Below are 20,308 nucleotides of genomic sequence, written 5' to 3' on the forward strand. Positions count from 1 at the left end.
ACCCAGGACTGATCTCCTTTAGGATGGATTGATTGGATCTCCTTGCAGTCCAAGGGACTCTCAAGAGTCTTCTCCAACACCACAGTTCAAAAGCGTCAATTCTTCGGCGCTCAGCTTTCTTCACTGTCCAACTCTCACATCCATACATGACCACTGGAAAAATCATAGCCTTGACTAGATGGACTTTTGTTGGCAAAGTAATGTCTCTGCTTTTAAATATGCTATCTAGGTTGGCTATAACCTTCCTTCCAAGGAGTAAGCATCTTTTAATTTCATGGCTGCAATCACCATCAGCAGTGATTTTGGAGCCCCCCAAAATAAAGTCTGACACTGTTTCCCCTTCTATTTCCCATGACGTGATGGGACCAGATGCCATGATCTTAGTTTTATGAACGTTGAGCTTTAAGCCAACTTTTTCACTCTCCTCTTCCACCTTCATCAAGAGGCTCTTTAGTTCTTCTTCACTTTCTGCCATAAGTGTGGTGTCATCTGCATATCTAAGGTTATTGCTTATGGTCAGCTAAGGTCTAATTTCCTCCAGATATTTCTGTGGTCAAGAAAAAACACTCTTTCTCTGGAAAAGAGTATTTATCCATCTGAGGGCCCGTGTGGTCTCTGGGGAGGGGCCATCTATGGATGCACCCGTGATACTCTTTGTGGACATTTGGGAACATGTGTCACAGTAACTAAGAGCAGAGTTGGTTTATGAGTGAAGAACTCAGATTTTCCCTGTGTCCATTCTCCCTCTCACTGTGATTTCACATCTGTCAGTTGTGAAAGAAGAACTGTTCCTGGGCATCTCCTTGCTATTGTGTAGCCTGGAGGCAGATCTTCCCAGAGCTCCTGTGTGAGCACAGGTCTCCTGTGATGCAGGATTTCCATATGAACTGAGGCCCCAGAGACCACATGGACCAGATCTGAGAGGACAGCCTGGATCCATCCTCACTGTAACTGCTGTGAAATAGTCTGAGCCTCCTGCCCACACCTGGGTCCCAGGGATGCTTTGTTATCATCACTTGTTTAACACGCTTCCAACACACTGTCCAGTTCCTTTGTCTCAGTTCTAATTATGCTTCTCTTTGCTCTTTCAGGCTCTTCTCTAAACGTCTCTAGAGAGGAAGCTGATCCTGGGGAAGGAGAAGCCTGCCTACTCCAGGGGGAGAAAGGGAACCCTGGTTACGATGATGTTGAACTCAGTGTCCCGGGAACATCCACAGTGACTTTTCTGTGATGTTGTATTAAATACAAGATGATGCCTCAGATATCCTAATTGCCTGTATTTCAATAGAAGCTGATCTGTGATGGTGTTATTGGAAATTGCTCAAAATGAAATATCCTGAATAAAGTAACTTTTTCTTTTTCTTTGTTAATAATTACCAAGTTCCATGTCAAATGCTTTTAGATGATTGGCCCTCAAACACCATTTTCCTCAAAGGAAATACAAGATGAGTGCACTGCCCTTTTTCTCACCTCCTTCAAAGGCTAATGAGGCCATGACTTTGCCTGGAATCACAAATGCTCCAGGTCACTCTTACTTAGAAAAAGCATCTAAACTTGGTCCATATTCACACCCTCATTCCTAGCAAGATGAATTTGTCGACCAGAAACTATAGTCAGAACCTGATAGAGTTATTTTATTTGGTGGGAATGCTTAGGACTCCAAGCCCAGGGGACAGCATCTCAGTAGCTCTGAGAAAACTGCTTCAAGGAGGAAGGAGGGGAAGTCAGCCTATATACAAGTTTGCAACAAAGGGAGCAGGCAGTCTGAACATCAAAGATCAGGTATCAAGTTAAGGAATTTAGCATTCTGCTTGTGGGAAGATGTAAGCCTCTGGACTCACTGAATTCATTCCTTTCATATGCACCTCAGCTATATGGCCAATCCTGTTTCCTTGTTCACCTTAATGTGTGGCAGATGCCTGCTTCTTGCATTCCCCCAGCTCCTCAGCAATCACCATGGTGGGTGGCAGCATCCTCCAGATCAAAGTTTTGGGAGCCCTCATTCACATTTGGAGACCAAAATAGCTGATGGCTATGACACTTCTTGTTTACTGATATGGCAGGAGATATTTTCATTTCACAAACTCATGGAAAAAAACCCAATCCTGAACATTCCTGTATGTTCTCCTTGAGATGTCACATCACCTGTTTTTAACCTGTCTTTGGTCACCAGACTTGGATGTGAGTTTCAAAGTTGGAGTTTGCTGTTGGGAGAGAAGGGGTACAGTTTTCCTTATCCTGCCTAAGTGTTCCTGGGCCAATTAAAACTCTAACTCTACCTAACTACCTCTCCCTTTTTCATCTCTCATTCCCTAGATTACTTTGTTTATTTCTTCAAGCAGATATAGATTCCTCCTGGCTCTCTCTCATGTCTAATCGGTTATCAAGTCCTTATGAATCCATTCTTTCCATCCCTTCGTACTTTTTCTTCAGGACATTACCATTTCTTGCCTGTCCAATTATCTATGCTTCTAAGTGAATTATATCAGCTCATATCTCTCTCTAGTTGATGGATGGCAAATTGGTCTCACCCTCACCCTGCATCCACGTGGGACAAGAGGGCAAGAAAGTGGAGACCTAGGCAGAGGGGATCCAGAAGAAGGGATATAGATGGAAAGATCAGGTTCATTTGTCTATTTACATTTCAAAGATGTGGATGGAGCTATCTGATATGATTGAATTCTTTTTTTTTTTTTTTTTTTTTTTTTTATAAATTTATTTATTTTACTTGGGGGCTAATTACTTTACAATATTGTAATAGTTTTTGCCATACATTGACAAGAATCAGCCATGGGTTTACATGTGTTCCCCTTCCCGAACCCCCCACCCACCTCCCTCCCCCTCCCATCCCTCTGGATCATCCCACTGCCCCGGCCCCGAGCCCTTGTCACATGCATCGAACATGGAATGGTGCTCTGTTTCACATATGACAATACACATGTCTCAATGCCATTCTCCCAGAACGTCCCACCCTCACCTTCTCCCTCAGAGTCCATAAAATTGTTCCATGCATCTGTGTCTCTCATTCTGTCCCGCATATAGGGTTATCGTTACCATCTTTCAGATTCCATATATATGCATTAGTATACTGTATTGTTGTTTTTCTTTCTGGCTTACTTCACTCTGTATAATGGGCTCCAGTTTCATCCATCTCAGTAGAACCGGTTCAAATGTATTTTTTTTAATGGCTGAGTAATATTCCATTGTGTATATGTACCACAGCTTCCTTATCCATTCATCTGCTGATGGACATCTAGGTTGCTTCCATGTCCTGGCTATTGTAAACAGTGCTGCGATGAACATTGGGGTACACGCGTCTCTTTCAATTCTGGTTTCCTCGGTGTATATGCCCAGCAGTGGGATTGCTGGGTCATATGGCAGTTCTATTCCCAGTTTTTTAAGGAATCTCCACACTGTTCTCCATAGTGGCTGTACTAGTTTGCATTCCCACCAACAGTGTAAGAGGGTTCCCTTTTCTCCACACCCTCTCCAGCATTTATTGCTTGTAGACTTTTGGATAGCAGCCATTCTGACTGGTGTGAAATGATACCTCATTGTGGTTTTGATTTGCATTTCTCTAATAATGAGTGATGTTGAGCATCTTTTCATGTGTTTGTTAGCCATCTGTATGTCTTCTTTGGAGAAATGTCTGTTTAGTTCTTTGGCCCATTTTTTGATTGGGTCATTTATTTTTCGGGAATTCAGCTGCAGAAGTTGCTTGTATATTTTTGAGATTAATTGTTTGTCTGTTGCTTCATTTGCTATTATTTTCTCCCATTCTGAAGGCTGTCTTTTCAAAGACAACCTCTTTAACAAGTGGTGCTGGGAAAACTGGTCAACCACTTGTAAAAGAATGAAACTAGAACACTTCCTAACACCGTACACAAAAATAAACTCAAAATGGATTAAAGATCTAAACGTAAGACCAGAAACAATAAAACTCCTAGAGGAAAACATAGGCAAAACACTCTCCGACATAAATCACAGCAGGATCCTCCATGACCCACCTCCCAGAATATTGGAAATAAAAGCAAAAATAAACAAATGGGACCTAATTAAAATTAAAAGCTTTTGCACAACAAAGGAAACTATAAACATGATTGAATTCTTAAAGGAAGTTCAGTTCAGTTCAGTCCCTCAGTCGTGTCTGACTCTTTGTGACCCCAGAGACTGCAGCACGCCAGGATTTCCTATCTATCACCAACTCCCAGAGCTTACTCAAACTCATGTCCATTGAGTCAGTGATGCCATCCAACCACCTCATCCTCTGTCGTCCCCTTCTCCTCCCACCTTCAATCTTTCCCAGCATCAGGGTCTTTTCAAATGAGTCAGTTCTTCCCATCAAGTGACCAGAGTATTGGAGTTTCAGCTTCAGCATCGGTCCTTCCAATGAATATTCAGGACTGATTTCCTTTAGGATGGACTGGTTCAATCTCCTTGCTGTCCCAGGGACTCTGAAGAGTCTTCTCCAACACCACAGTTCAAAAGTATCAATACATCAGCGCTCAGCTTTCTTTATAGTCCAACTCTCACATCCATACATATCTACTGGAAAAACCATAGCTTTGACTAGACAGACCTTTGTTGGCAAAGTAGTATTTCTGCTTTTTAATATGCTATCTAGGTTGGTCATAGCTTTTCTTCCAAGGAGTAAGTGTCTTTTAATTTCATGGCTGCAGTCACCATCTGCAGTGATTTTGGAGCCCAGAAAAATAAAGTCAGCCACTGTTTCCCCATCTATTTGCCATGACATGATGGGACCAGATGCCATGATCTTAGTTTTCTGAATGTTGAGTTTTAAGCCAAATTTTTCACTCTCCTCCTTCACTTTCATCAAGAGGCTCTTTAGTTCTTCCTCGCTTTCTGCCATAAGGGTGGTGTCATCTGCATATCTGAGATTATTGATGTTTCTCCCAGCAATCTTGATTCCAGCTTGTGCTTCATCCAGTCCAGCATTTCTCATGATGTACTCTGCATATAAGTTAAATGAGCAGGGTGACAATATACAACCTTGATGTACTCCTTTCTGGATTTGGAACCAGCCTGTTGTTCCATGTCCAGTTCTAATTGTTGCTTCATGACCTGCATAGAGATTTCTCAGGAAGCAAGTCAGGTTTTCTGATATTCCCATCTTTTGATGAATTAAGTCTATAACTTAAATAAAGAATTTCAGGATAACGGGCTTCTCTGAAAACACACTGTTTCAAGATTGCTTTAATCTGGTTACTACTGAAAATGTAAGTGTGATACTGCTGTTATTCTTCAGGGTAGAGAGAGCTGTCACGTAGGAGTGGCCAAGTAAGTATTACATTTCACAACACCTCCCTCTCCCCACTTCCATTGTGGACATGTGGAGAGGCTGCTGAACTAATATAAGACCTGAGAATGATGGCCTGGTTGTGATTTGAACCCACCCAGTCCCTGGCTGATGGCTCTGCATGGTGTCCAGTGCTCCAGTCTAGTTACACTTGCAGTCTTCATAGTTCTAGGCTGTGCTTGGGGATGGGAAGATACCCAGGACTTCTCCCAGGGCAGCTCACATAGCTATTCACCATTGGGAAGTAATGAAATAAATGACATATATGAAAGAAATAAAGTATACCCACTAAGAAGCTCAGTGAACCCCAAAGAACACAGATAAACAATCAAATTCAGGAAAAGAATAAGTGAACAAAATAAGATTAAAAACTATTTATTATCATTATTGTTATTGTTTTTACTTTTTGGCTTTACTGGGTCTTTGTTGCTGCACATGGGCTTTTTCTAGTTGCGGCAAGCAGGCACGACTCTTCTTTGTGGAGAGCAGGCTTCTCTATGCGGAGTCTTCTCTTGTTGTGGAGCACAGGCTCTAGGAGCTCGGGGTTCGGTAGTTGCAGCATGCAGGCTCCTATTTGTGGTTTGCAGGTCCTAGAGCATGGGCTCAGCATTTGTTGTGCACAGGCTCTGAGTTGCTCCACAGAATCAATTCAGGTTTTTGTTTTTTTTTTTAAAGAGACTGAAATCATAAAAAAAGGAAGCTTGCTGTTGGTTTAGTGGTTAGGATTCGATGCTTTCACTGCTGTGCCTGGATTCAATCCTGGTCAGAGAACTGAGATCCCTGAAGCTGTGTAATGAGGCAGAAAAAGAGAAGGAATCAAACAGAAATTCTTTGCTTAAGATTACAATGAATGAAATGCAACAAAATGAAAAATGCTACAGAGAGCATCAGCAACAGCAGAAGAATCTTTGAGGCAGAAGACAAGAAAATTGAAATTACCTAGTCAGAGGACAAAGAGGAAAAAAGAATGAAAAAAGTGTGAAAGAACCTGTGTGAACAATGGGATAATATTCACAGAAACAACTCGCAACATTATTGGAGTCCCAGAAGGAAAAGAGAGGAAGAAAGGGACAGAGATTGTACTTAGAGAAATAATACCAGATAAGTTTCACATCTGATAAGATTTATACATCCAAGTTCATGTAGCTAATAGGTCATTCCTCAGAGTTCATTCAAAATGATTTTCTCCGAGACACCTTGTTTGTAATCAACACAAAGAGAGAATTTTAGAAGCATCAAGAGAAAAGCAAATGCTCACAAAAAAGAGATTCCCTGAAGAACCTTAAGACTATCAGCAGATTTCTCAGAAGAAAGCTGACAAGCCAAGAGAGAAAGAGATGATATATTCAAACTGATGAAAGAAAAAACCTGCAAACCAAGAATACTTTTCTCAGGAAGGCTGTCTTTCAGAAATGAAGATGAGTTAAAGACTTTCCCCAAAAAATAACCATTGAGGGAGTTCACCAACAGAGTTTTGTCTTACAAGATCGCTGAGGCGAGTTCTTCAAGCTAAATGAAGGATACTAATTATTATATTAAAGAAGTGAAAATATACAACAGATATGTAAATGTAAATATGTAACGCAATTGTGAATATTCTAACACTGAATATGGTAGTGTGCTAACCAGTTAACTCTAGTCTAAGGGAAGAATTAAAACAACTATAGAGAAAAATATTTTGTTAGTGATATACAATATAAAGAGAGATAAATTCTGACATCAAAAACAAAAAGTATAGGAGAGGATCAAAAGGTAGAGCTTTTGTATGTGATTGAAATTAATTTGTTATCAGTGTAATATAGACTACTGTGTCTACAAGATGTTTTATGTGAGCCATGTGGCAACAAAAATGTAAAAACCTACAGCAGATTCACAAAAAGTAGAGAGAGAAAAATCAAAACACATCATTATCCAAAATGATCAGTCCACAGTTCTAACTGTTGTGCAGAAAAGTTGAGTTATCCTGGTCTCTACAGCGTCCTTCAGTATCAGTCTCAGAGGACCCTCCTTTCACAAAGTGAAAGACTAACTAGTCTGTTTGTTATTTTAAGCCAAAGAACTCTTTCTGCACCTCATCTCCTTCCTTATGTCATATAGATGGTGCAGCTGTACTTTTTTAATTGCAAATTTTCTTCTTGTGATGTTCCTGTGTGGTTTTAATTAAAAAACTGCCAAATGATAAATCATCCAAATACCCTGTCTCCTCTATTGGGTCTGATTAAGACTTAATAAGAAGCCACATGTGAGTGTGTTGTGGTTTGTCTTGTGTATCCTTAGATATAGAGATTTGCAGAGTTCGTTGTGATATATCTGGTGGTGATATGTACCTTCTTTTTGAAAATCAAATTTTGGCCTGTTAATTGCTGAAAACATTTGGCTTTGAAACAAAAATGTCAATTAGCTAAATGATGTCCTCAAGAATAGTTCTTTATATTTAAGATAATTTCTCTTAAATGTCTAGCATAGTGCCATTCAATCATTCAATAAACCTTAGATGAGCATCTGTTAACTTATAGAGAGTGGAAATACAGAGCTTATACTCAGGTACAGGCCTCACTCCAATCCTGGGCCTTGGCAGGGCCTCAGCAGATGCCTGCAGCCTGCGGGAGCCTTGGGTAGCATGCCCAGATGGGGAAGGATTCGATGATGAGGAAAAGAGAATCTGTTCACAGACTTTAAGATGTTAAAGGAGGAACACATTTTGCTGTATTTCCAGTGTTATTAGGCTGGTCCTCAGACTGGACTCAGCTGCACCAAAGCTCCACGTGCAATAGAGCATCAGGTCATGGAGTTCAAGTCTGAGCAACCACTCAGCCTTTGAACTCTGAGTGCCATTCTAGTGGCACTAATCTTGGATTTAAGTGGTTTAAGAATGACCACCCACAAGAACTCAATAGCTCTGGAGTTGGCAATTACATTAACTCTGAACAGAGGTGGATTAACCATGAAGCTAACAAAGCTTCACCTTCACAGCCTCTCCTTACACCAGCCCTTTCCAAGTCCTGTGAGGGGAGCCTTAGGGCGGTGCTCACAAGAATACAGGTTTTGAATGTGCCATTTTCTTAAGTTAAGGGGAAAAAAATTCAGCAAAATTATTTCTTAACCAAAGGTGAAGTAGTTAATTATCTGCATGGAGCACTAAATCCAGGAATCAGATTTGTTCAGGAAATCAAGAAAAACCTTAGGAGGCTTAAAAATACATGCTGCCTTTTCACTAGTACAGTATTGGTGGAAGGTAAAAACAGGATCAAAGATGATGGACTGACTAACTCAGAGGAAAGGAGAGCTGTTTAAGGATGAAGGTCAAGATGCTAAGAGAAAAATTTGGGAAACTGAGCCTGACTGTCAGCACAGAGTGATGTAAAGGGAACAGGAGATGCATCAGGGGTGGGTGCTCTTAAACAAGACTTAGGTCTAGTTGTTGGTCAATCAGAAATGGTGACTGAGAAACAACCAAGCCCAACAGAGGAAGCCAGTTGAGGTCAGAGGGAGTAGCTTATGATGAAGACACAGAAGGAAGAGGAGATCTGGGAAAGGACCTGCTTCATGTGACAGATTCTGTCTTCACGTCTTCTTTCTCCTTTGTATCCGTAAGAAGAGACTCTATTCTGCTTCTGGAAAAAAGTGACCCCCAAATCTCAGTGTCTCACACACACACACATACACATACATATACACACATATACACAAACGAGCACATACTTACATACTCATATACAGACACACACATACACACACACTCATCACAACCTACAGACGTCTGTGGTCTGTTGAGGCTCTTGCACATGCATCATCTGGAACATGCAGCTTCTGGGGCAGGAAAAAGAGAGAGACTAGAGAGTCACACTTGGGCTTTTCCTGCCTCCACTCAAGTGACACAGTTGACACCACCCACGTTTCATTGGCCAGAATGAGTCACTGGGGAGTAGAAATACAGCTATTTGACGAGTATTACTGTCTGTCCACATCCTTCAGTAGAACTCTTGAGAGCAGTGCTGTCAGTTTTTTCTCACCTTGGAGAAGCTTCTTAGGTACAGCTTTGTGCAGAGATTGGACGTGATCCGACCCTCTCGGAGTGGGATTTGAAGGCATTTTCTCTCTGGCTCCTTTGTCTGGTGTGTCTCTGAGTCCTTACTCCACTTCAGCTTGTTCGAATGGGATTAATCAGATTTGTGTCTCCCCTGCACCCACATCCCTTCCCCACTCAGTATCACTAACTGCAGGGTGATTGTCAGCATTTGCTCATGCATTCATTTCTTATCTGGTATTTGTTAAGCTCTTTCTATGTGTCTTTACTTGACCTTATGGAGACATTGAAGAACAAGACACAATACTTGCTCTCAAGAAACACCACTTTAGAGACAAAAAGAAAGTTTTTACAAGTTAAATAGACACAGATGTAATTCTGAACTGGAAGAATTAGAAAGAGTTCACAGAGGTGACAACTCTGTGCTTTTAAAAACAAAGGAAGTTATACATATTTTCTTTCAGTAGTGGGCTTGAAAGTGTGTCCTCTAGATTCAAATATGCATAAATGTAATATTCACTATTTTTATAACTGATTTCATCTTGTGCAGTAGCAAGGGGTGTTTACATGGAGTGAAAGTTCCATGAAGTTAACACAGACTCTCCCATTTAAAATTTGCCCCCCAAGTTAGCTCAGGTTTATGTTAATAATTATCTTGTCAACTCTAGTTCAAGCTCCCTGCTAAGACTGGTTTTCCTCTATTTCAGGAAGCGTTTTCCTATTTCTCCTCCCACAGATGGTGTTTGGGGTGGAAGGGCTTCTTCCTTTCCAACAGCAGCAGGGAAGGGCCCTTGGGCTGCATGCTCTCCACTTAGAATCTGCTTGTCTTTGATTTAGTAGCTTTGATCTGCTCTGGTCTCTGGGTATGTGATGTTGCACTATGGAGGGATGAATGAGGCCAATTCAGTGCCATTCTCTTTGTTTGATGTTGCTGGTTATAGACTGTAAATGGTTGAACAGAGATGATGGGTTGGACCTCAGCCAGCTCATGACCAGCTCATGACCAAGTTCATCACATGCCCTTGTTATGAAGTGGTCTTTAGTAAAGAAGCCTTTATAAATCTTGGTCCCAGCCATACAAGGAACACAGATGGTGAGGTGGGTCTCCAATACTTTAGTGTAACAACTCAATTAGTTGTTTCCTTTTAAAGTTGTATAGTTATTTTTTAATTCAAAAATATTTTGTATATTAGTCATTCTGATTGGTCCTGAAAATGTCCCTCTACCAAGGATATTTAATTATTAACTTTCCTAGCAAAGAGATTACTGAACCTCTGAAACCTCCATATTTCCATGGTGATTTGGGAATAATAATGCTGCATATTGTATTGCTTTGCAATCCATAAGACTGAATAAACAGTCTAAATTAAAGAACAGGATTCTTCCTGCTCTTTCCTTCTGCACTTCTAATTCAATACAGAACTTGTTAAACTAAATTTTTTTATAACAAAATTTCTTCCTGTTACAGTTACGTGTGGTTTGAACTGAAAATATGCCAAATGATAAATATATAAACATCTGGACCACTTGGCCATATCTGATTAAGACCAGAACAGGAGGCATCATGGTGTTCACCTGTCAGTGTGCTGAGGTTTGTCTTCTTTATCTTCAGATATACAAAGACGCAGTATTTATATGTGTTTAGAACTGGCTCTCTCAGCACTGCACTTGGAATGGGGATAGCCTTGTTTCTGGTATTGTAATTTACTGCATTCATTGCAGAAAAGTGTAGAAGTGAACCGTACATAGTTTATACAATACATTTAATTGTATTGAAATATCTTTACAACAATTGACAAAACTTCATTGTGCTGTTAAGTCCTCACACCAAGTTAAATTATGTCTCAAAAGATTTATTTTGATTGAAATGATTTGCATAAAGTACCAGGCTGACATTCATTCATTCAGGTATACAAGAGACATCATTTAGGATTTTTAATTAGCAAGCACTGGGGATAGGAGGTGAATTAGACACAGAACTTCTTCCAAGTCCGTTTGAATTTATAAAGTAAAATTAGCAAGTAAACAACTTATTTCATGAGGTTCACAGTTGGTAAGGTCGAGGTTCATGAGCAATAGAACCTCTCTCTGTGGCACAGAGAGAAGGGGTGATGTGTGGAAGACTCACAACTCTGGCACCAATCACCATCACAGCATGTGGTTCCTGGGAGAGTTCTGACAGCGCCAGTCAAGGCTCCAGGTAACAGAATTTAATTCCTTTTCTAGAGTGCTGTGCTTCCTGGGATGGGATAGAGAGAGGGGTCCTAATATTGCTACTCTATCACTACTGTGTACTACTGTTAACTAGTGGTTATATCTCTTACTAATGCCCATTCATTTAATTCTAACCAAAACTCTGTCATCTAGACACAAGTATAACCCTTATTTTACAGATGGAACTGCTACATAGAGAGTGCAAGGACCCTGTTCAAGGTCACACACATGGTATGTGGCTGAGCTCCAAGTCAGGACAAGGCAAACTGGCTCCTGAGTTTGTTCTCGTGACCCTTGAAGTTCATTGTGGACACAGCTGGGGTAGTGTCCTCCCTAAAGCTTTCCTCCTTCAAATCTTGGATGAGATTGGACACTGAGATGTCCTTATGTGCCAGAGAAGATGAACCTTCATCAGAGTGTGAGTTGGTCCATGTTGACCTGCATCCCCAGCTCCGGGGTAGAGGGTGCTGCCTGGGCACAGCCTGCCAGCCCTGGGTTAACCCTTCCTTCCAGCCCACTCCATCCTTATAACAGGGTATGAAGTCCATAACAGTATTTTACTTGTGAGATCTCAATTCTGAGATGAGATCATGTGTACCTGGTTCACTAAACACATCCCTGTGTCATCCTGTGGGAGGAATGACTGGACTTCAGGAAGCAACATCTTATGTTCTAGGCGTTTGTCTGGTGGTTTCTGGTGAGGCTGCAGAGTCCATAACTGGGTGAGGAATGATGACTCTGGGACCCAGGGGGAGTAGAGCATCAGCTCTAGTGACTGAGCAGATCCTGCTCCTACTCCAGTCCCTGAGTTTATATTCTGGTTCTGATATTTATAATCAGTTATTATCACTACTGTTTTAAGCATCCAGAAAAGATGGGCTTCATGTACAGATGGAGGCTTGGAAGTCAGAGGAACACAGGGCAAATAAGTGACTGTTGTAAAATAATGGGTTAATATTAGCATATTTAGAGGGAGAAAAGCATATGTTCAATTGACTTTTCTCCCTTTTCATTTACCTGAGTCTCAAGGACAGAGGAGCTATGTCTGTTGACTGGGATGAGGGGTTCTTCCGGTGGGGATGTGACAGGGCTGTTTACGGGTCCACAGCTGCCCTCAGTGTTGGCCCCACTGGGACCTTCAGGTGTGGGAGGAGGAGGGTGTGAAGCTGTCTCTGAGCTCCGGTGGGGACTCTGGGGTGTGCATGTCACAGGTGGGTCCTTCCCACATTTGTGCTGAAATGATGAGAGTCAGGGTGAGGGGGCCTCAGGGTGGGTTTGTGTGGACCACAGAGGGGCATCATGAGAATCTTGAGCCTGAGAGAGTATGAGGAATGAGGGCAGTATGTTAGTGACCTTGAATTTCGATGGGGGAGCTCTATCTTGCATCACTTATGGCCCTACTCTGTCACTATACTCATCCCTGGGCTGCTGCTGCTGCTGCTAAGTCGCGTCAGTCGTGTCCGACTCTGTGCGACCCCATAGACGGCAGCCCACCAGGCTCCTCCGTCCCTGGGATTCTCCAGGCAAGAATACTGGAGTGGGTTGCCATTTCCTCCTCCAGTGCATGAAAGTGAAAAGTGAAAGTGAAGTAGCTCAGTTGTGTCCGACTCTTCGCGACCCCATGGGCTGCAGCCTACCAGGCTCCTCCGTCCATGGGGTTTCCCAGGCAAGAGTACTGGAGTGGGGTGCCATTGCCTTCTCCGATCCCTGGGCTACAAGGCAGCAATGGCCACATTGGATATCAGTCCCTTCTGCTTGGCTCTGTGCCCTCAATCCACCTAGAATTCCATTCTTGCTGCCACCTTTCCTCTTAAACTCAGAATGAATGAACCCTCTTGTCTTTTCTGCTTCACTCACCTCTTCTTTGCCCCTTGCATGCAGCCACTGTGCAGCAGAATACTTCCTGTTTATCCTTCTGTCTGGGGGCAGTTGCTTTAAATTATATTTTACATCTTCTTTAGTTATGGCTTATAATACAAGAGTGTTCTGAATCCTATAAAACCAAACTCTCAATATGCAAAGAGGGACAATGTGAAGTTTAGAAAGCCTAAATCTTTCTAAGTTATATATTTTCTTCCCTTAGATTCCCAAATCCTATTTTGGCAGGCTAGAGGTGAATAACTCGTACTTTCTCTTTGTTTCCTGTAACAGCAATCTCTTTCTCTCTTGAAGCATGATTTGTTGACTAGCTGAGAGGGATATTTCATATAAAATTAATGCAATAAAGGGAAAGGGACTTAGCATGTCTGAAAATCCCTTATAGGGCTTCCCAGGTGGCTCAGCAATAAAGAACCCACCTGCCAATGCAGGAGACGCAGGAGATGTGGGTTCGACGCCTGGGTCGAGAAGATCCCCTCAAGAAGGAAATGGCAACCCACTCCAGTATCCTTGCCTAGGAAATCCTATTAACAGAGGAGCCTGGCGCGTTACACTCCAGGGGTCACAAAGAGTAGGACACAACTGAGCACACATGCACCTTCTCCAGGACCCAGTCTCCAGATCATTCTGAGAAGAGAAGAAAGACCTGCAATCTCATCCACTCAACTTAATAGTTCCCTCCCCACCCTCTCCACAGTCACCTGTGAATTCCTGAAATCCTTGTCCTCATCTTCTGCTGGCCCAAGAAATATTCTTGTATTTGAAGCCTTCTTGTAGTACTCTGCTTGACCCTGAGCTCAGTGCTGGGGAAGATCAATGGTGGACACCACTAAAGTTATTCTCCATGGTCCAATGAATTCCACAACCTGACCCTGAAAGATCTTACAGGCCTTGGGGATTGGCCAGGGTAATTAGAGGAAAGAATGGTACTCATAGTTTTTGATGTGAGTTTTCTACTCCAGCCCCGGTCAGGGGGCCCAGCTCTCAGGACCACGGAAGCAGGAGGTCAAAGAACCATGTTGCACATATAAGGAGATGTTGAAGATTCAGAAGCTCATTGGTGTCTGAGCTTCAGAAAGGGGCAGATGCAGCCTCCGATAGTGCCTGAAATGGTGAAAGGTGTCGCTATTGGCTCTCAGGAGGGAGGATGTAGGGGGTGGTCTCTATAGACCCCGGTTGGCACCCTGACGCCTCCTCACAGGCTGATCCTGCAGCTGGGACTGTGACCTTGAGGACGTGGAGTCAGGATGGCTCTGAGCAGACACCTCTCCCTCCAGGGACTCTGTGTCCTCCTCCTCGGCACCATGGTGGGTGGTCAAGGTAAGAACTGCCCCGCTGTCCTGGGTCCACAGCAGGGGAGTGGACGCCTTGGTGAAGGGAAAGATGTCTGTAGTTGTGGAGCCGAGTCTCAGTGTTTTTGACTGAAAAGGAGCCACGCTGACTGTGAACACTGGTCCCTCTCCTGTGAGGGGTCTACTGGTCATAGCAGCAGATTTTACAGAGCAGTGAGGTTTGGTCTGGACCTAGCTGGGTCAGCCTGAGTCCCTCCACTGTCTCCCTTGTTCTCAGGGAGCTTCTAGGAGTCCCAGTGGCTCCCAGTGTGTGGAAGGTCCAGCGACTGACCTCAGCTGGGACTCCGGGCTGTTCTGACACACTCTACGTGCCTGGTGTGTGAGCACTGCCCCTGGGTCCCTGTGTTTCCTGTGTAGGCTCTGTGTGTGTGTGTGTGTGTGTGAGGGTGAGGAGTGTGTGTGTGTGAGTGGGTGAGTGAAGAATGTGTGAGGATATGAGGAGCGTGTGAGGTTGTGTGTGTGTGGAGTGTGTGTGTGTGTGATTGTGAGGCATGTTTGAGGAGTTTGTGTGTGTGTGAGGGTGTGTGAGGAGTGTGTGAGGGGGTGTGTGTGTGGAGTGTGTGTGAGAGTGTGTGTGTGTGAGGAGTGAGTGAGGAGTTTGTGTGTGTGTGTGGAGTGGGAGTGTATGAAGAGTGTGTGTGTATGTGTGTGTACGAGTGTGTGTGAGGAGTGTGTGGATCCTGTCTCTGTGAGAGGAATGGAGCTGCTGAGCATGGACTGAGTCCGTTGGTCTGTGAAGCACACAGGGTCCCACAGGGCTGGATGTCATGTCCGCTGCTTGTAACCAGATCAGAGATAATCGTGCACCTGCCTGCCTCTCTGGCTCCTCTCCCCTATCCCCAAGGCTCCCCTCTGCTTGTTGCCCTGTCTGCCCAGCACTGGGCTCTGCCAGAGGCTCTGCCTGCTGGCCTCACCTGTCCCCACCAGGTGTCCATTATGGAGCAGAAGCCCACAGCCAGGAGAGGAGACCTCTTGTCTGTAGAGATCAGCTGATGTGCAGCCCCAGGTGTATAAGTTCCCTAGTCTCTGCCCCGGTCCCTGTGACATTTCCTGATGTGCTGGGGGCCTGGGATGGTCCTTTCCCCTCCCAGGATCTACTGTGACTCTGTAGGGCACACTTTCTCTCTGAGCCCTCTCCTGTCCCTCCCTGGAGCTGGTTTCCCCTAAGTGAGAGGACGGCGGGCGTCAGGGCTGGGGCTGCGGAGAATCTGGTCTCCAGTCTGGTGGAGACGGCCCTCTCAGATGTGGGTGCTGGTCTGGCTGAGACTCAGTGCAGCTCCATCTCGTCTCAGAGCTCACTGTCGCCCCCTAGACCTCAGCCTCCAGTCCACAGCTCTCCTTGGGAAGTCCCCTCCCCCCTCATCTCTGCTCCTTGAGTGCTGGGCAGATGCTGGTGAAGCGTCTCCTTCTCAGGGCTCTGGAGGTCAGAGGTGGGTTTTGGTCCCACAAGGGGGAGATGTTGGATGTTTTGATGCATGCCCCCCTCCTCTTACGAGGAAAATTGTAGGAAATTTCATCAGTTGTTTTTTAAGAAGCAAGAATGTTTCATCAAAGCAAGCACTATTTTCATTTTCTTTGAAACAACACCATTCAGAGTTATCCTATAACTTTTTATTCTTCTCCTTCATGCTACAGTAGACTTGCTCCTTGTAAAATAACAGTCTTAGCCTTTTGAGCACCTGATGATTTCTTACGTATTACAGGAATCTCCACCTTGAAATTCATGATGGGCATTGGCATAAAATTATCTCTCAAATGCAACTGATGCCATTAGACACAAAAACATAGATCCTCAGGATTAGATAATTTGGCATATATTGTTTTGTGTCCTGTTTTTACAATCTAGAATATATTTTGGACATTTTTCTATATCATTAAATATTCTTTTATGCACTAAAGCATTTTATTGTAGAATTAAAAAATACAGGCTATCACAGGGATAGTACTGAATTTTTTAACTGCCTCCAGTTATTTCACTGTATGAAGAAATGCAATATGCTCACCTGACCGTCTGTATTGAGCATTTAGTTGTTTTCAACATTTTTTGCTATTATGAAAAATGTTACTCTGAACTTCCCTATGTTTAAATATAGGATCACCCATGATTGCTTCTCTTAATCATATTCTAAAGTTTATGTTTAACTGAGAGCCTCAGTCTCTTGCTGGCTGTTGCCAAGAGGCCTCCCTTGGTTCCTTGTCGTGAGGGTCTCTCCATACACAGCTCACAACGTGGCAGCTGGCTTCATTAGAGCAAGAGAGAGAGAGATTAAGATAGATCACCAAAGGGAAACCAGAGTCATCATGAAACCTAATCTCTTAAGTGACTTCTCATCACTTTTACCAAATTCCATTTGTTACATGCATGTTACTAGATACATTTGAGTGTGAGGATTACACAAGGATGTGAACACCAGGTGACAGGAACAATCAGGACACTTTAGAGCCTGTTGCCCGAGCCCTCTGTTCCTAAGCTGGATGAGATGCTCCCTATGGACAGGGAAGGAGAGGGAGGATTCCTCCCTGGATCCTGGGCCATGAGCTGTAACTGAGACAGGGAAGTTGGGCCCTAGTAGCCTTGGGCACATCTACAGGGAGGGCCACATCCAGAGTCTCTGAAGGCCTGTCCTTGGTGATGTCCCTGGAGCTGGTTCTACAGGCTCGTGAGAAATACCTGGTGCCTCCCTTCCTGCTCCAGGTTCAGTGATGGCACATTGGGAGTTTCGAGTTGGCCATGGTGGGAATATTTATACCATAAAAGTCAACAAATGCAGGGATTTTTTTCCCCTCAGAGAGAAGATTTTTTTTTTAATACTTACCAGCACACCACTGCACTCTCTCTTAAAATCTCTCCTGGGTCCTTTGTCTGTGTCTCTCTTGCAGCTCTGGAGCTGAGGCTGAAGGATGGAGCCCACCGCTGTGAGGGGAGAGTGGAAGCGAAGTACAAAGGAGAATGGGGCACAATGTATACTGAGACCTGGCTCATAGTACATGTAGAAGATGTGTGCAGACGACTGGAATGTGGAGTTGCCATTGATGCTCCCAGAGGGTCTTATTTTGGACCAAGACTTGGCCCCATTTGGTGGTTGTATTTTTCCTGCGAGAGTAGAGATGTTGAATCAAGTTTGGCTATCTATAAGTGTGTTCATATTGATTTTAAAAACTATAATGGCACCTTCTCTCATGACCAGGATATTGGAGCAGTCTGCTCAGGTAAGACCTGTCTGGTCTGGTAGGGGAAACACCTCCATCTCATTCACAGAATGACCATGGGGAAACCAGATCACATTTTGGGGGAAGACTCTGGTCACACTTGATTCTTAAAGCATTAGGTTCTCAAGGGGGTGTAAGGGTTTGCTTGGCCCTGAACAGTAAAAACTCCAGACTTGTGAACAGCTGGACCCTTCAGATCTCTGTGATGTGTCATAAGAGGCAGGGAGGTGAGGTCAAATGTTACAAACAGGTACAACTGCTGGGCTGTACTTTTATACAATGATGTGACAGATTTGTTTCATCATGATTATTTTTTATTCTACTGAGATGGCCAGTCAGGTTTGGCCACAAGAGAGGACATAAGAGAGGGGCAGGCAAGTATAGTTTATTACACTCCCTTGTCTTAGAGAAACAGAGTCAGCAGAGGTATGAAGGGATCATATCAGGGAGGCTGCAAGGAGGATGACTCAACAAAGCACAAGAAGCCAAGAGCGTGAAGACACATGGAGAAGTGACAACAGCGGGAGTCAGGGTGCAACAGAAGGAAGGGGTGTGAGGGGACTTCACTGGTGCATTTGAAGGTCCTAGGTCACAGTCAGGGCAAGAAGGAGGATTTGCGGCAGGAGCTAGTCTCTTCACCTGGCCACCTCGGTGGGGAGCTCACATTATGTTTGTGGGGCTGTTGAAGGAGAAGCAAAATATGAAGCTTGGAAATTAACAACACAGCAGCTGAAGCGCATCAAGTATAACAGTCAGTGAGGCTAATAGGACCTGAAGTGACTCATGAGACGTGCTCAGTGCTAAGCGTATTGGATTGTGCCAAGGTGGAGACAGTAAAGGTAGCAGTGAGACCAGGGTGTGAGTACATGGTCACAGTTTCCAGTTGTTATTACAATGGTGGAAGATCTAGATGCTTTACACATTAATCCCATCAGACCAGGTGGACTAGAGGAAAAGTCAGATATCACAGTGAATTCCTAATGTAGGTAGTTGAGTCATTAAAAATGGTCAGCCTTCTGGTGGGTGAGACAGGGGGAGCCCTGAGAATATTTGCAGTATGATTCTAGCAGCTCATGGCTAATCAGCTCTTTTGGGGAAGATCACCAGAAAAGTGACTTTTCCGATCTCACCCTCAGCAGATCTTTGATAATACTAGTTGAAACTGTTAAGAAAAGAATTACTTTCATTTTAAGCTACTTTATTGAGGTATGACTGACATACAAAATGCTGTATATATTTAATGTATACAACTTAGAACTTTGGGAGGTCAGTATATATCTGTGAAATCATTACCGTGATCTATGCAAAAACTATTCAGCACTGCAAATGTTTTCTTCTGTTATTATTACTATTAAAAATAATTAGTTTCAAGGGGCATTTGAGTTTCAGATAGGAATTTTTTGTTTTAAGAAAATCTGTTTACTGGCATTTCAAGTAACATTTCTATTGTCACCATGCCCTAATCATGGTTTCAACTGCAGATAAACTTGTGGAAACACTACATGGGTTTCCACCTTATTTTGATAAATCAGCATCTCAGTAAAAATACAGTGTGTGATGTTGTAACTTTATGTGATGTTGGAGCTCCTAATGTTACTGTTTTAAGAAAATCAATGTCTCAATATTAATTTCAGTTAGGATACACTTAAAAATTAACAAAGTGCTATGGCATTTTAACCTTGATTATGGTTTTTACTCCCTAATGCTGCTCTAATTTAGATTTTCACATGTTTATGAACTGTCCCAGTTTTTTTGTGCTAATCTCTTTGTCTGTTTCTTCCCTCTGGTCTATCCCTTCTGTATTTTCAGAAACATGTTTTAGTGAAGGCAGGTCAAAGTGGTGACACAGGAGAAGTAAGAAGAGAATAGCATGTCTGTTCCAATTCTCTAATTGAAACTGAAGTCTTGGAGTTTCTTCTCAATTTTAGGAAAGTGGTGTGAAAGAGAGTTTCACTCTATCAGATTGTTGAAAGTGAAGTACTGTGTTTAGGGTAAATCCAGAGTAGAAACCATTTCTGAGTTCTGTGGAAGAGCTGAAATTGGAGGACTGCAATTTTCTTAATGGGAAGTTTTTAAGAAACTTCAGATTATTTTCAGATTTTTCATTTTTCGTGCTATCAAATATTGGTAGTTGTATTTTCAAGGAAAGAGATGGCAAGGACCTAACAGAAGTAAAATAGATCAAAAAGAGATGGCAAGAATACACAGAAGAACTACACAAAACATTTCTTATTGACCCAGATAACAATGATGGTGTGGTCACTCACCTAGAGCCAGATATCTTGGAGTCTGAAGTCAAGTGGGCCTTAG

At 43.1% G+C, this 20,308-nt stretch overlaps 2 protein-coding genes across 9 annotated transcripts in view; both read left to right on the plus strand.

Moving 5' to 3' along the window:
- LOC145544787 (antigen WC1.1-like) overlaps positions 1–1,370 on the plus strand; it is a 51,903-nt gene extending 50,533 nt beyond the window's left edge. For both annotated transcript variants that reach the window (XM_081587991.1, XM_081587992.1), the window contains exon 21: positions 1,092–1,370. In XM_081587991.1, coding sequence (XP_081444117.1) covers positions 1,092–1,231 — 140 coding nt within the window. In that variant the 3' untranslated portion in view covers positions 1,232–1,370. The remainder of the gene's footprint in view (positions 1–1,091) is intronic.
- A 13,260-nt stretch (positions 1,371–14,630) lies between these two features.
- The window catches only part of LOC145544784 (antigen WC1.1-like), a 45,901-nt gene continuing 40,223 nt past the window's right edge, over positions 14,631–20,308 (plus strand). For all 7 annotated transcript variants that reach the window (XM_081587968.1, XM_081587969.1, XM_081587970.1 and 4 more), the window contains exons 1-2: positions 14,631–14,756; positions 17,669–17,998. In XM_081587968.1, the coding sequence (XP_081444094.1) occupies positions 14,684–14,756; positions 17,669–17,998 (403 nt within the window). In that variant the 5' untranslated portion in view covers positions 14,631–14,683. The remainder of the gene's footprint in view (positions 14,757–17,668; positions 17,999–20,308) is intronic.

This window comes from Giraffa tippelskirchi, chromosome 4 (genome assembly GCF_054371585.1).
Source record: "Giraffa tippelskirchi isolate mGirTip1 chromosome 4, T2T-mGirTip1v1.2.pri, whole genome shotgun sequence".
NCBI classification, from domain to species: domain Eukaryota; kingdom Metazoa; phylum Chordata; class Mammalia; order Artiodactyla; family Giraffidae; genus Giraffa; species Giraffa tippelskirchi.